The sequence below is a fragment of the Elephantulus edwardii genome, unplaced genomic scaffold (genome assembly GCF_000299155.1).
Source record: "Elephantulus edwardii isolate Elephantulus edwardi_28Jun2011 unplaced genomic scaffold, EleEdw1.0 scaffold00025, whole genome shotgun sequence".
NCBI classification, from domain to species: Eukaryota; Metazoa; Chordata; class Mammalia; order Macroscelidea; family Macroscelididae; genus Elephantulus; species Elephantulus edwardii.
The window spans coordinates 9,668,983-9,685,472 of NW_006399775.1; the positions used below are offsets into that span (position 1 = coordinate 9,668,983).

Here is a 16,490-nt window from a genome sequence, read left to right on the forward strand (position 1 = left end):
TCCTCTTCCTTGGCTCTGGTTGTTGGTGCATATATCTGAATGATAGTGGTATTCACTGGACTTCCTTGTATGTGTATGGATATTATCCTGTCACTTAAAATATTGTACTTCAAGATGGATCTAGAAATTACTTTCTTAACTATGAAAGCAACTCCATTTTTCCTCACCTCTTCATCTCCAGAGTAATATATCATATGATCATCTGACTCAAAATGCCCCTGCCAGTCCATCTCATCTCACCAATCAATGCCTTTCATTTTTTCTGTAAAATTCTGGTCTGTCTGATACTTCTCTAAATCTGAACATTCAGATTACACCAGACTAGGAAGAAGGATTAGCCATCCACTCCTGAAATAGCAGGCCTCTGAAAACCCTATGTACAAATAAAGATTAGGTGGTAAAAACTCTTACACGATGCTCTGCTGAAGAAGGAGGAACAATCGCCTCCTGTACCTGTCAGATCCAATTTGACAGTACACACATAAAAAAAAAAAGAACTTGTGGTCAACTACAACTTCTGACTTACCAGTGTCTAAATGTTAAACAAAATATATTGAAACAATAAAGCTGCTATTAGGTAATCAAATGTGACTCATGGCCGGTCTAAGTTACAGAATAGAACTTAAAAATCATAGTATTTTCAACAGTTGATTTTTTTTGGAAGTAGTCAGCCACAACTTTCTTCTATATTAATTCAACTGCCAAACTTCTGATCAGTAGGTGGATGTTTAACTGTTTGTGCCACCCAGGAATGTAAAAAATTAGATCTTTTACAAAAATCAACAAATTGTTCAGAGTAACCACTATACTCTAAAATAGAAGAAATAATCCCATAATTCTCACTTCTACACCTTTTTCTCTTGTGTATTCACATTTCAGATCAATATTAATTTTTTAAGGCACTTCTGGACAAGACAATAGTCATGGAGCAGAAGCTCAAGGACAAGGACCTTAACACAGTACTGCCTCAAACAGAAATCCTTCCCTAAAACTGCAGTATGAGGTCTGTATTTAAAGTCTCCTAAACTCAAGAGAGACTGGCAGCAGCATGAGAGCCCAGCAGCAGCACGAGGCATCACAGCAGTGACTTGAGGCCTGACTTGAGGGTTAGCTGAGGGGAAGAAGGTGCTGGATGGGCTGGCAGGGGTGGAAGGGGATGTTAGTGGTGAAGGCAAAGGGACAGGACAAGACACACACACCCTTAAATAATCTACTGGTTACTTCTGTAAGGGGACAGGATCTTTCATCTGCTTCTTACACTAAAATGCTTGTCTGTCAGATTCTAAAGCTGAGTGTCTATAATAAGACAGACTAGGAAGAAAGAATGGGCATTCATGTCCACAATAATAGGACTTCGAAAATCCTATGTACAGTGGAGTGCACACAGAATAGACCAGCAGATATGGCTCCTGAGGCTGAACCTGGAGACAAAAATGAGGAAGGACAGCCGTAAGCAAACACGAATGACTGGAACATGGAATGTGAGAAGCAAGCTATATGCAGGAATGCAGAATGTAGGAAATGTAGAGAATATAGTAAAATCGGACATTGTTATAAAAGAAATGTTGAGATATTAAATACATTTTGAGATACTAGGTATTGGTGAAATGAGATGGGCTGGCATGGGACATTTTGAATAGGATAATGTATGTTCTACTACAATGGAGATGAAAAGGTGAGGAAAAACCAGGTCACTTTCATAGTTCAAAAGGTCATTTCAAGATCCATCTTAAAATACAATGTTGTGACAGGATAGTATCCGTATGCATACAAGGAAGATCAGTGATTGCCTCTATCATTCAAATACATGCACCCACAACCTGAGCCAAAGAGGAGGAAAGTGATAATTTCTACCAACTTTTGCAGCCAGAAATTGATCAAACATGCAATCATGACACATTAATAAGAATAGGGGACTGGAATGCAAAAGTTGGGAACAGGAAAGAAGATTAGTAATGGAAAAACCATTAAGTATTCATATGCAAGTTCAAACTAAAGCTGAAGAAAGTTAAATCAAATCCACAGTTGTCAAAATTTGACCTTGAGTCAATCCCACCTGACTTAAAAAAACCCTCTCAGTTACAGGTTTGAGGCCTTTAACAACAATGAACAAAGACCAGATGAGCAGGGAGGATATCAAGAATATCATCCATAAAGAACGCAAAAGATCATTACAAGGATGAAGGAGGAAAAAAAGACCAAGAGAGATGTCAAAAGATACTCTAAATAGTGCACTAGAGCTCCCAGAAGCCAAAAAAAGGGAAGAAAGCAGGAAGTTAAGGAACTGAACAGATTTCAAAGGGCAGGTCAGGAAAATAAAGTATTATAATGAGATGTACAAAGAGTTAGAAATCAAAATGGCCCAACTTGTTGACATTTCTTTAATCTGAAGGAACTAAAGAACAAATTTCAATCTCAAGCTGTAGTATTTAAGGATGTTATGGGTAGAATGAGGGAGCTCTGGTGGCCTAGTATTAAGAAACTGACACAATCCTGAAGGCACGTAGTTCAAATTCACCATCCACTGCGGGAGAAGGATTGGCAATCTCCTCCGTGTGATTAAATGCCTCTAAAATCTCACCAAAGGGTCAGGAGTGGGTCAGTTCCCACTTGATGGTACACAACAACAACATGAGCAGAACAGTGAAAGATCCAGGAAGCATTAAAAGAAAGATGGAGGAAGTTCACAGAGTCCCTGGACCAAAAAGAAGAGGCCAACACAGAAGAATTTCATGAAACAATATCTGATCAGAAGGTAATGGGGATGAAAGAAGAAATTCAAGCAGCGCTTAAGAAATTAAAACAAAACAAAACAAACCCAAAAACCACAAACCCAAAAACAAACAAAAAAACACAACAACAAAAAAAAAACACACCCAGGAATTGATAGAATATCAATTAACAATTAACCTATTTCAACAAACAGATGCTGCCCTGGACATGCTCACTATTTCTTGTGCCCAGAAATCTTGAGGACAATTACCTGGCCAACTGACTGGATGAGACTGATATTTATGCCCATTCCAAAGAAGGTGACCCAACAGAGTATGGAAATTATCAAACAGTATCACTAGTATCACACTCAAGCAAAGTCCTGCTTAAGAGTATCCAAAAATGATTGGAACAGTAAGTACATCAAAAGAGAACAATCAGAAACACAAGGTCGATTTGCAAAAGGCCATGGCAATAGGGATATCATTGCCAATGTCAGATGGATCCTGGTCAAAAGCAGAGAATACCAGAGGAATGTCTATCTGTGTTTCACTGAATATACAAAGACGTTTGACTATGTGGATAACAATAAATTGTGGCTAACCTTGAGGAGAATGGGAATCCCCGAACACTTGATTGTGCTTATGCAAAACCTATGGATAAGGATGGAGTCCTCAGAACTGAGGAGGAAACACTGCTTGGTTCAAATATGGGAAAGGAGTATGCCAAGGATGAATCCTGTCACCATACTTTTTCAATGGCATACAGAACAGATCATTCAGGAGGCTGGGCTTTATAAGGAGCAATGTGGCATCAGGATTGCAGGAAGACTCATCAACAACCTGCAACATACAGAGGACACAGCTTGCTTGCCAAAACTAAAGAGGACCTGAAGTGTTTGCTGCAGAAGTTCAAGGACAGTAGTCTTCAATATGGATTTAAGCTAAACATCAAGAAGATAAAAATTATCACTACTGGGCCAATTGGCAGCACCATGATAGATGAAGAAGAGACTGAGATTGTTAACAATTTCCGTTTGCTCAGCTCCACAATCAACACCGTTGGCACCAGCAGTCAAAAAAAAAAAAAATGAATTGCACTGGGGAAGCCTGCTGTCAGGGACCTCTCCAAAGTGCTGAAAAGTGATGATGTCAGCCTAGGGACTAAGGAGTGCTTGATCCTGGCCAGTATTCACAATTACTTGCTATGCATCAGAGTGCTGAACTACGACCAAGGATGACAGAGCAAGAATTGATCTCATTCAGTTATGCTGCTTGAGGACTGAACATACCATAGATCACCAAAGAATAAATAGGTCTGCTTTGGAGAGAGTGAAATCAAATTTCTCCTTGGAGGCTAGAATTTTGAAGCTCCCTTTCATATATTTTGGACTGACCTTGGAGGACATCATGCATGGAAGTGTGGAGGGACAGCAGCGGAGACGAAGACCCTGGATTAGATGGATTGACACAGTAACTGCAGTAATGGAGGTAGATGGGTCAGAGTTAGTGAGACTGGCTTACAACAGGGAAGAGCTATTGTACATAGGTCACTATGAGTCGCAGGCAACACTATCACGCATAATAATAATAACAACAACAACAGCAATAACTATTGGTGGCTTAGTTGTAAAGAAATGTGCTGTCAATGCAAAAGTATGTGGTTCTAATCCACCTGCTGCTTTGTGGAGGAAAAGTCTCTGCCTGTGTGATCCACCACGTCTGAAAATCGGCTAGAGTCAGCTGTGGGTTGGTCACAACTCCACAAGACACAGCAAGAACAATACACAGCAATACGATTTTAAATGAGTTCTGATGACTTAGTGGGTAAGGATGTGTTGCCAACCGAACATACAAGTTACATACCACACCAAAATCTAAACAACAAACCAGCACTTAGCAACTCTCTGCCAATATAGAAAATCCAATTCACTGCAACCTTCCACCTGTTTCCTGAAACTATAAATCCTTCTGAGAAGAGATTACTCATGTTTCTTCTATGGTATGACTGGTAGATTTGAATTTCTAATCTTGAGGTTAATAGCTCAACATATCAATCCCTAAGCCACCAGGTCTCTTTAACTTCTGGGATTACTGGTTCGGTATGCTTGCTTTCCTTTTCAACCTTGTCTTTAGTGAGTAAGTCTTTTAGATAAAATGAGTTAAAAATTTACTCATTGTTGTTGTATGGTGTCAAACTAGAAACAGCTCAAGAGCTAACTCTCCAGTGGTTTTCCAGAGTCTGTAAATTGCAGAGGAAGAGATCGCCCATCTTTGTCTATAGAGCAGAGTGTGGAATCAAGCCATGCACTTTTGAGCTGGCAAGAAGAAAACAGCATCAGGATCAGAGGAAGACTCTAATTAATTGGTTAATTAATGATCTGTGATACTCATATCAGGGGAATCTGCTGACAAAAAATACAGACCTGAAGTACTTAGTGATTGAATGACAACAGCCTTCAGTATAAAGTAAACAAAAATCCTAACTAGACCAATAAACAACATCACAATGAGTGGAGAAATGACTAAAACTGTCAAGGATTATATTACTTGGATCCACAATCAACACCCAAGAAAAAAAGAATAAAAAAAAAAATCAAATTACTTATTACACTGGAAAAGTCTACAGCCAAAAACCTCTTCAAAGTGATAAAAAGCAAAGATGTCATTTTAAAGACTAAAATCATAGTGTTTTTATTTACCTCATATGCATGTGAAAAATAGATAATGAATGAAAGACCAAAGAAGAACTGATATCTTCTAATTGTGACTCTGGTGAAAACTACTAAATATACCATGAATTGAAAAAAAAAATTTAAAAAAATCCATCTTTGAAGAAATATAGCCAGAATACTCCTTAGAAACAAGAATGAAGAATTTTGTTTCACATACTTCAGTATGATATTCAGAGGGATCAATGTCTGGAAAAAGACTCCAGGTTCAATAATATTGAGGACTGACAAAAAAAAACAAAAAAACTCTCAGCAAGATGGATGGACAAAGTGACGGTAATGGTGGTCCGGAGCACAGCAGGCATTTGAAGGATGACCCACACCAGGCAGGATTTTGTTATGTACACATAGGGTCACTCTGAGTTCAAGTCCATTCAATGGCACCTAACAGTATCATTGAAAAGATACCTTAAGACAAGGTTATAATGGAAATGATCTCCTTAAAGTGCTACAGAAAGCTAAGATGCTATTTTAAAGATTAAGGTGAAACTGAGCCAAACCATGTCATTTTCAATTGTTTGATATATATGAGAAATGTGGATAATGAATAAAGCAGAGGGAAGAAGAACCGATGCCTCTCAATTGTGGTGTTGGCAAAGAATCGTGAGCATAACAACTGCCAAGAGAACAAACAAATCTGCTTTGGAAAAAATGCAGCCAGAGGTCTGGTTAGAAGCAAAGGCTGAAAGACTTCATAGAGAAACATAAAAAATAGACTTTCCACGAGACAAACTGCCACTGTGACTGCAACAATGAGCACAGCAGACTGTGAGGATGGCGCAGTACTAGACAGGGTTTTACTCACTTGTACAAAAGGTGCTATGAGGGAGAGCCACTACCATCAAATATATGAAACATTCAAAATAGGAAAACGCACAAGAGACAAAAGTTCATTACTGATTATCAGTGGTTAGGAGTAGCGAAGAAAGAGATGTTATTCTTCAAGGTAACTGGATTTCTGTTTGGTTAATAAAAATTTCTGGATATAGATAGTGGGGTTAGTTGTATAACATGGTGACTGTAATTAAAGTTCACTAAATTATATATATTTAAAAATTATTAAAAAGGCAATTTTTCCTTATCTATATTATACCACAGTAAAATCTTAAAGTAATGATATATAACAACGGTAACTCTTACTAATGGGCAATAACCATGTGCCAGAAATGAAAGCAACTGAACGTCATAGATCACTTCATATAATCCTCACACCAGTCCAGAGGTGGCTTAATTACCTTGTTTAACAGACGCATGAACTCCTAATAAACATCATTTTAACAGATGCATGGCATGTAATTTTATGCATATATCATTGCATATAATAATTTTTTTACAAGGTCTTCCATGAAATCTCCTTTAGAGGATAGGCCAGCCACAACAACAACATTGTGAAGGTCACATACTGCCTTAGCAGAAGAGAGATGTGAGCATAACTGTCATGGTCATGTCATCAGGAGAGGCCTGTCCCTAGAGAAGGACACAACGGTTGGTAAAGTGGAAAGCTGCGGGAGAAAAGGTAGACTCTCAACAAGATGTATTAACACAGTGGCCGCAACAACAGTCTTTAGCACAGCATGGGTTATATGGATAGGAGGAACTGGGTAAGGTCCATTCTGCTGTACACTAGGTCTCTACAAGTTAGTGACAATGTTATGTTGTTGATTGTTTTTGATTGCCTTCGAGTTGAGTTCATAGTGACCCTATGGACAAAAGGCCTGAAGCCCTTCTACAACTACTGTCATTTATCAAAGTTCATAGAGCTTCTGAAGGTATGTAGTTTAGGAAGTGGATACCACTGCTGCTTCCAAACCTGTCACAGTATTTTATTGTTAATGAGCTGCTGAGTCGCCTGAGATGCGTAGCGACCTGTGTACAGCAGCTCTGGACCCTTCCCTGTCCTGAGTGAGTCTCACTAATTCCAACACACCAACCCCCATTAACTAATTAATGTATGAATCCATCTCATCTGGGCACTACCTCTCCTGTGCTGTCCGTCCACCTAAAATATAACCTGACAAGTAAGGCATGTCTAAAAAGATTTTTTGTTAGCTCAAAAGTGAGAACTGTATGATCTTATTTTTTTTTTTGAGTTTGTAAAGCAATTTGCACTCTGAGTTCAGACCTTGAATTACACAGGAGGATGATCTTATTTTTTCAAGAGAATCTGCATTTAAAAAAATATTTTATAATTCATAAATATAGCGTAACAGAAAAGTGCAAACATTTCATCATAAATAATACATAGTATTGGATGACACTCCTGTCAACACTCAATACCTATGGTATGTAAGTAAGAGGATGAGAAAGTAAGAAAGAGGAAATTCAATACTAACTTGTTCCATTTAGGTCAACCATTAATCCATGCTGCACATGCTCCTGAATAAGTTGTAAAGTCCTTTCAAATATTTCTCCTGCTCTTGCTTGTTCAACAGTGTAGGGATCTCGTGGATATCGGAACAAGGCCAGCAAGTCATTCGGAGAGCGAGGACGACTACCAGGAATTTAAAGAGGGGGGAAAAAAAGAAGGAAAAAAGTCATTACCACAAAGAACAAATGAAAAATAAGGTAAAAATCACTAACATTCCAAAATCTAATTACTGCTTTTTAATACTTCACTAGCTACCTTTATACAGATGTGATGTACTGTACCTTCCTTATCCGAAGCGAAGGCAACAAAACAAAAATCAAGACACTAAAAACAAATAATTAATTACATCAAGAGAGAAAAACACAGGCATTCTATTTCAATTAAAATGCAGAAAAACATTTTCTAATTCCTAACATTAGGTAAGTACACTAATGGCTTTAAAAATATTTTTGTTTTTGCCAAATCATTTAGGAACAAGCCAAATGAGTGCGCTAACTTTTTTAAAAAAGGATGAGTCATAGTTCAGCATCTATTTGAGAAAAAAGTCTTTCTATTATCATAATCCCCAGAAAATAATCTGATATTCATAGTGTCTGTAGCTTTTAAATGAAAAGTTTTTCTTCAGATATAACAGTGATGTTAAAATGTTAAAATGAATTTCATGCACTTTTTTTTTCAATCCTCAAAGCTCAGCAATTTGAGGATCAGAGTTTTAATGCTTCACAGTACCTGTCAAACAAATGTGTACGGGTTGAATTTATAGCTCTGTCAACAGTTGCAATTGCTTCAACAATTGATGTGGCTACAAACGGGTCTCCATTTCGACTGACATCAGGAACTGGGAAAACACGAAGTTACGTATTACCAGGAAAAAAAAATACTGTATAAGTTACTCATAAAATAATGTCTAGACACTACATCATTTAGTGTTATGGCATACTTTTTCTACAATGTTATTCATACTTTTCAAACCAAAGCTTAAATTATTTTATCATTAATTTTACTGGAAGCTATTTTTAGATGGCACGGAAATTACAGACTTTTTAAAATTTTGTGTCATCTCGTGAAAGGACAGGGGGAAATCCATTTTATAAAATACTAAAGTTCTTATACCAAAGGAGGCTTAATTAGCTCATATCAACCTGGGTGGTAAGTCAAATAAACAGAGATGTTTTTGTTCCAGGTGTGTTTTGGTTTTTTCTACTTTGCTCTACCAATTGATAGACTATTGCTATCTCTACAGTCTGTAATTGTAACAAGGGTTTATCAGCTGCTGGTTCAAAGGCACTTTTGTGACCTACCAAGTATTCTCCATTCCAAACCTTGGAAGCTAAAATATAATGCAATGAAGACAAAAAATCATTTAATTCTCTGCTGTCCTAGAGGCTAAGGTGCTCTAGTTACCATATTTTCTGTTTTCAATCACTTTATTATTATTTCAGGATACTTCCTAATTGACTTTTAATTCCAGTTGGGTTTTTGGGCGTCAGCTGTGGTTCATAATCAACTTTAAGTAGAAGTAAACCTTACCTATCTTGTATGATCGTCAGAATTTCCCCATCACTGTCTCAACTCATTTTCTTCAGTCTCCCTTTCCTTCCCTGACCTTCTATGTTTCCAAGCATGATATTCTTTTCCAAGAGCTTGTCCCTTCTGATAACCTGCCTAAAGTTATCCCAGATAATCTCACTCGTCGTGCTTCAACTGAGCATTCTGACTGGACTTCTTCCAAAACAGACTTGCTTATTCTTTTGGCAGTCTAGGATATATTCAATATTCTCTGCCAAAACCACAATTCACAGGCATCAATTCTTAGCTTGGATCAGCCACACATTAGTCTTTAAATTGACATCCTTGCTCTTTAAAGAGTCCCTGGGAGAGTTTTGCTGGTTGTAATACTTCATTTCTTGATTAGTGCTTCTATGGGATCCCTGGAGGTATAAAGAACTGCACTGGTAACCCAAAGGCTGTGCTGCTCTGGCAATTTGAAGCATTATGCTGGTTACTGGTCCACTTGTGAGAATTTTTGTTTTCTTGAGGTTGAGGTATAACCCATAATAAAGACTATAGTGTTTGAGCATCATCAAGTGCTTCAAGTTCTCTTCACTTTAAGCAAGTAAGGCAGTGCCATCTAGAGAACACAGATTGTACATGACTCTTCCTCCAGTCTTGAGGCCACATTCTTCTTCATAAAATCTATCTTCTCAGATTATCTGCTTATCAAAGAGATGGTGAAAGATGGCAATCCTAGTACATACTTACCCTCATTTTAAGCCATGTAGTGTCCCTTGTTTGTGAAAGGTTGCAATCCTAGTACATACTTACCCTCTTTTTAAGCCATGTAATGTCTCTTGTTTGTTAGAAGTCCTGCACCTTGGCTCAAGTATAGTTTCCACATAGTGAAGTGTTTAGTAATTCCCTTTCTTCACAATGTTGGAACTATGACCTCTACAGTCAAATTCTTTTGTACAGGGAGCATAGCATACAACACCACTGAAAATGACCTAATTCTAGTTTTTCCTTTGCTTGACTTCTGGGATATACTTACTTCTAGTTTTCTGCTTGCCTTTCCAGGTCTCCTTTTCTGTCTCTTTATCTCTACTCATGCTCTCTCTATCTCGCTTCTTTTTTTTTTTTTTAATTTTTTTAAAATTTTATTATTTGTGCATGTGCGTGTACCGTCAAATCAGATCTGACTGGTACAGGAGGGGATTGCCCCTCCTTTCCCGGCAGAGCATCTGGTGGATTCGAACCATGCTCCTCTGGGATTGCAGTGCAGCTTCTTGCCACTAGGCCACCAGAGATCCCCTGCTTCTTTTAACTCAACATTGTTGTTGTTGTTAGGTGCTCCTGAGTCCATGTTGACTCCAAGCCTGCATATCACAGAATCCAATCCTGGTGAGTCATCCTCACAATCTTTGTTATCTTTAAAGCCACCTTTGCAGTCACTGTGTCAGTCTGTATCATTGGTTCAGCCTCTGCTTTGGTGATCCTCCAAGTTTTCCAAGCTTAATGTCCTTTTACAAGAACTAGATCATAGGTACAAAGAATAAACTTTGCTTCCCAGAGCATTCTTATCACTAGTGTACATTTGGTTGTCTTTCTGCTGCTTCTCTTTCTCTGTTAAAACACTAACTACTGCATTAGATTTGGGCTTAGTAATCAGTGATTTTATCTATTTGCAGCCTCTCCCTAGGTGATTTCATTGCTTCCAGGGTTTTGATATCCTCACCAGCCCGGATTTTATCATTCTGTTTATATCATCAGTCTCAGTCTTGTGCTCCAGACTCATATATCCAACTGTTTACTGAGGTATTTCAAGCATATTATGTCCAAACAGAACTCTTAATGCTTCTCTTCCCTCAAACTGGCTCCTAGCCTAATCATGTCTCTCTTAACAAAAACTCAAGCATTATCCTGGATTCTTCCTCCTGGTCCACTCACTGACCACTCCTATCAGATCTGCTACATATCATCAGCTCCAATCCTATCAATGATGGCAGAAGACACAAACTCAAAATCTCAATTTCACCTCTTCTTCCACACCTATCCTTGGCTATCTTTTATCCATAGCCAAAAGAAATCTTTTAGAATTTTAAGCTGATTTACAGTATTCTCCCACTTGTAACTGTTCAATTACTTCCATTATACATAAGACAAAAATTAAATTGCATAGCATGGCCAACTTGAGGTACTTTTGTTATACCAGCATTACAACAAAGACATTTGGTGAAGTTTGGCATTCTAGGATAGGAAAAAGTGTGTGCCAAGAAAAAGTGCCACACACAGCATGCATGTCCATAAAGGCATGTAGTGAAAACTAAGGGTACAGAGCATACTGGAAAGACAGATTATGTAACTAGTGACATTAAGGTTGGAGTCAAAGTGTAAAGAGTCCACGCAAAGTTACAAGATTTGGATTATAACCTAGTAACAACAGAAAATGTAAAGAAACAGGAGTAACATGAGTAATGATATTTACTTTTGCAGAAAGATGACTGCAGGTTTTAGTGTTAGGTGTTGTGTGTAGCGTGCAAAAAAGACTAAAATGGCATTAGGCCTGATGCAATAATATGGTACAGCAATGATTTAGGGTTAGATAAGGCAGGCCAGTAGATATATAATGCGAGCAAAAATATTAAGAGTGAAAAGCTACATGAACCTATGACAACTGATTGATCTTCAGGAAAGGAATTGAAGATTATTATGAGCTAAGCAAAACCACCTAATGACTGAGCATGGAAAGCTGTACCAAGTGAATACACCACAGTGGTTTGCACAACTTCAGAAGGGCAGAAAGGCTACTGACTGAGCCACCTAACACCGGGCAAGCTCCAGCACCTCACCTCTCTGAGTCCTTAAGTTCCCTCATATGAGAATTAAGAATGCGTTTGGTTGTTGTTTTGTTTTTGGGTTTTTTTTTTTAATTTTTTGTTACTTTTTGTATGTGTCCTGTCAAATCAGATCTGACTGGAGGAGACTGCCCCTCCTTCTTCAGCAGAGCATCTGGTGGATTCAAACCACATACCTCTGGGATTGCAGTGCAGCTTCTTGCCACTAGGCCACCAGAGCTCCCTGTAAGAATGCGTTCTTAAAAAGTCAAAAGACTCTCTACTGATGAACCCTCTATTACACTGGAAGTCTGTGCATTTTTTTTCCACCCCAGTTGCCTTTGATACTGTGTAGGTTTAATGCTTCATTTGAGTTATAAGAAACCCTTTGTGTGCATACAGAATCTTACCATTTACACTTAGGACCATACTAACTGAGGAATAGCCAATTGTGTTTCGAGCCACACATTCGTAACGGCCGGCATCCGCTGGTCCAACATCATTGATGGTCAAGAATCCTTCAGGGTTAATATGGAATTTTCCACTTTCTGTTACCTGAACCCCATCCTAGAGCAGTATGAAACAACAATCAGAATTAAAGGGGGTTTTGCATGGCAAGGGGAGAGGGGAAATGCCACTCACTAGGCCTTTACAAATATAAATGTCTTAAGGGGTGGTGTTCAGATCATTTCAAAATTGGAAAAGCAGTGAAATTTAATACAATTTGACTAATACCAATTCAGTGGAATAAGCTTTCTTAAGCCCTTTGCTTTGTTGAGCTCAAGCTTAAAGCAAAAGAGGATTAAGACACAAAACTGTACTGGATGGAATTTTCCAAGATAGTGGTGGTGGGGAGGGGGATAAGGGAGGAAGGGGATATAGCATTTACCCAAAAGGAGAAACAGGTAAAATAGGGTAAGGACTGCACAGGGGGCAATGCAAGAAAAGGCCTCTATTACAACTTATGAAATGCTTCCTGAAAGAGACAGCGCTTGAGCTGAGACTCAGATGATGATTCAGAGACAAAGAAAGAACAGGTGAGTATCCTGTGCAAAGACAATTGCAAGGAGAAAGCTACACACCGATTTTGTATTTGGAACAGTCTAAGAAGAAAGGAAGGATGTGAGGTAAAGCCAGTGGGGTGAGCAGGGAAACATGCAAAGAGGTCCCTTATACTCCAAGCTTAAACACTTGGCACTTTGTTCGGTGGGTGGTGGGAACCACTAAACACCACCATCTCTGCCTCTATGCCTTCCAGGCATTACTTCCTATTAAAGCACTTATTCAATGTCTTAAAGTACTATTAAGAATTTCTGAAGTGAGCTTAATGAAAAACAAACAGAAAACTGAGACAGCAAACCCTTTACTGATTATCAGATCTTGGGTCTCATAAAGAAATTTTCTTTGCTGTTGCCACTGAGAAGGACATGAACAAGAGAATGTTCAGCACATGGTTGTTTTGGTTTTGTAAGTCAGGATACCCTTGGAATGTCTTTGCCTCAAACTTTCCAATTTGAACTTTTTTATTTCCTTGGATATAAAATCTATAGAAGAAACAGGCAGGTGCCAGGCCCTCCTTGCTTAATAAAACTTCTCACAACAGATGTAAAGCCTAAATGGCTCTTCTGTGCTAGAAGACATCCAGCACTCAAGATTTATTACCTTATTCCATGTTATTACTGGCTCAGGCTCGCCTTGGGAACTGCAAGGAATCTGAACATTGGTGCCAACTTCCACTGTCATATCACTTGGAATGCTGGCAAAAACCGGGGTAACTAGAAGACAAGGGACACACAACTGATAATGGTGGAGAAAACATGAAAACTTGAAATTTATACCACCCAAACACAAAAGGATTTAAGAAAGCACAAAAGCATCTTTTTCCTAAAGCAGGTAACAGGCGCTTTCTCTACTCTCCAAACTTCTTCATAGAATAAAGCTACAAGGGATCAAGAGATCATCTGCCCAACTATTTGCTTTGTATTCCACCCCTCACCTCAACATGAGCTCCAGCATTTAAACAGTATAGTCAATAATAACTCTCTCCCGTTCTTACACCAATGACCCCGAATCTTTGACTTGGCCCCAATTTCTGCCAGCGCTGAGTCCTTCCAGGATTCCCACACCTTCACCCACTAGCCGCTACACACCACATGGAGGCCTGGCTGCTGGGTACAGTCTCCCAGCTAGTGTTGTCTAGTAGAAAGAAACATAATGCACCCTGCAGTGAGTCAGGTTAGAGGCAGACAATACACTGTTAACCAGAATTAGCTTTGCCCGTCTGAAAAATGAAAACCCCTGGCTGAATATGATAAGAGTTCTGGGTAATGATTATTTTTTTTTGTTTGTCTGCTTTGTTTAGTCAGTTCCATTCCACTATCAGTTCTCTCCTAAACAAGTCAAAGTCTCCAACCCCTAAATCCTATTAAGTAATGAATTTTAATAAGAAACATTGTAAAAGCCAAAGCTAGTAATGCCAAGCTGAGTTTTAACAAATTGTCAATAAGATACAAGAAGGGATGTCCCCAAAATGTTTCATATCTCAAAAAAAGAGAGTAAGATGAGATTTCTATGACTCTTTAATCTCATCTCACTCTTATATTTCTTGTCTCTAAGGCCTAGCTTTCAGTGGAATAAGATCTGGTTTCTAAAACAGCTTTTGCCACTTCATCCTAAGAGGCTGTTTCAGCTATCCCCAACTACTCAGAGACACTACTTAATGTTTTCTATACAGATCTCATAAAAAAGATCCGAGACAGCTAGATATGAGCATCCTAGAAGGCTAAAAAAACCTCAAATGATATGTCCAAGGGGGACACACAAAAGGCAGGAATACATTCACCAGGGTACAAGGAGGCAAAAACCAAAACTGGGCCTCTGTGAGTCGATGCCTTTAAACCCTTTGCTCCTTAAAGGCACTCTCTTATAAAGAATTATTAACTAGTCCATCTAAAATGTTAAATGGTTTTAACAAGCTGGCCTTATCAGGGTCCAGTTCAAGCATCTTTAAAAATGTAATAATCTTTCACTAGTGAAAGAGATCTAAGGAGGCACTTTGTAAATATTTAAAGAATTTGTCACATGATGGTAAGTAAAAAACAGTAAAAATGAGGTTGCAGAACAGTCTCAGAATAAAGGAATGATGACCCGATCCAAGCATGTACCTCTTGGCTGTACCGTCAAATGTGCCACAACCCTCTGGGAGCCAATGATGTTGACGGCCTGGCATTCATACTGGCCTTGATCATGAAGGGCAACTCCAGAAATTCTCAGCGTGCCCGAAGAAAGCACCAGGTGACGTCTGTCTACAGAGAGCTGACTCCCTGAAAAACACATATTTTGGTTATGATTTCTCTTCTACAGTGCACAACTATGGGCTAGAGCACGGCAGATATGATTGCGGATTGAACCAGACAGGGCAAGGTTTTGATCTGTTCGTTGTCATAAGTTGCTATGATTCAGTCGACTTAATGGCACCTTAATAAGGATAGTAAACAACTGGTTGCTGATGATGATTGAAGGTGGGAGGTAAAATACATTAGGGATGAAGGAGAAATGTATCTGACAAATTTTAAGCATCACAGAAACCTGTTTGGCAGTAATATTTATCTAACTCAAACTTGCCTTTGAGCTGTGGTGCTGGAGAAGAGTACTGAATAGGCCATGAACTATTAGGGGTTCGTCCTAGAGAGGGTGAGACAAGGCTGCTCCTTGCAGGCAAGGATTCTGAAACACTGTCTGACATAATTTGGACATGTTACAAGGAGGGACCAGTCCTTGGAGAGGAACATCATGCTTGGGAGGATGGAGGACAGCACAAGAGAGGAAGACCCTGGATGAGATGGATTGATTCAGTGATTGGGGTAATGAGGATAGGTGTATCAGAGACAACAAAATTGGCACAGGATAGAACAGGTTTTTAGGGCTGTTGTACACTGGGTTGCTATGAGTCATAGGAGAGACTCAATGGCACATAACAACACAACAACAACAACAAACTCCTTACCATTGAATGAAACCAATTCATGGCTGACCTCCACTGAATTTCTAAGGCTGTGACTTGCAAGAGGAGACTGTCCATCTTTTTCCTGCAGAAACCCTAGATAATCATCACAACTGCCTGTGAACTATGCCATGAAAGCCCCCAGTATTAGTTAAAGGTTAGTGTAATTACATTTATCCTAGTCTTTCAGTTAAAAAAAGAATTTTTTCATCTATTTAGCAAATACTCATTATGAGACACTACACATTGTTGATTTCACACGCAAGCAAGATTTTACTGAAGATTATCCAAAAACGACTGGAACAGCACATCAACAGAGAACTACCAGAAGTCCAGGCTGGGTTT

The 16,490-nt window shown here is 38.8% G+C and overlaps 1 protein-coding gene across 1 annotated transcript in view; it reads right to left on the bottom strand.

Annotated features, from left to right (window-relative positions):
• PXDN (peroxidasin homolog (Drosophila)) overlaps nucleotides 1–16,490 on the bottom strand; it is a 220,353-nt gene that overhangs the window by 43,558 nt on the left and 160,305 nt on the right. Inside the window, exons 12-16 of the mRNA XM_006882919.1 lie at nucleotides 15,307–15,465; nucleotides 13,805–13,917; nucleotides 12,553–12,709; nucleotides 8,541–8,649; nucleotides 7,777–7,934 (exon numbers count right to left, since the gene is read on the bottom strand). Of these exons, the coding sequence (XP_006882981.1) occupies nucleotides 7,777–7,934; nucleotides 8,541–8,649; nucleotides 12,553–12,709; nucleotides 13,805–13,917; nucleotides 15,307–15,465 (696 nt within the window). The remainder of the gene's footprint in view (nucleotides 1–7,776; nucleotides 7,935–8,540; nucleotides 8,650–12,552; nucleotides 12,710–13,804; nucleotides 13,918–15,306; nucleotides 15,466–16,490) is intronic.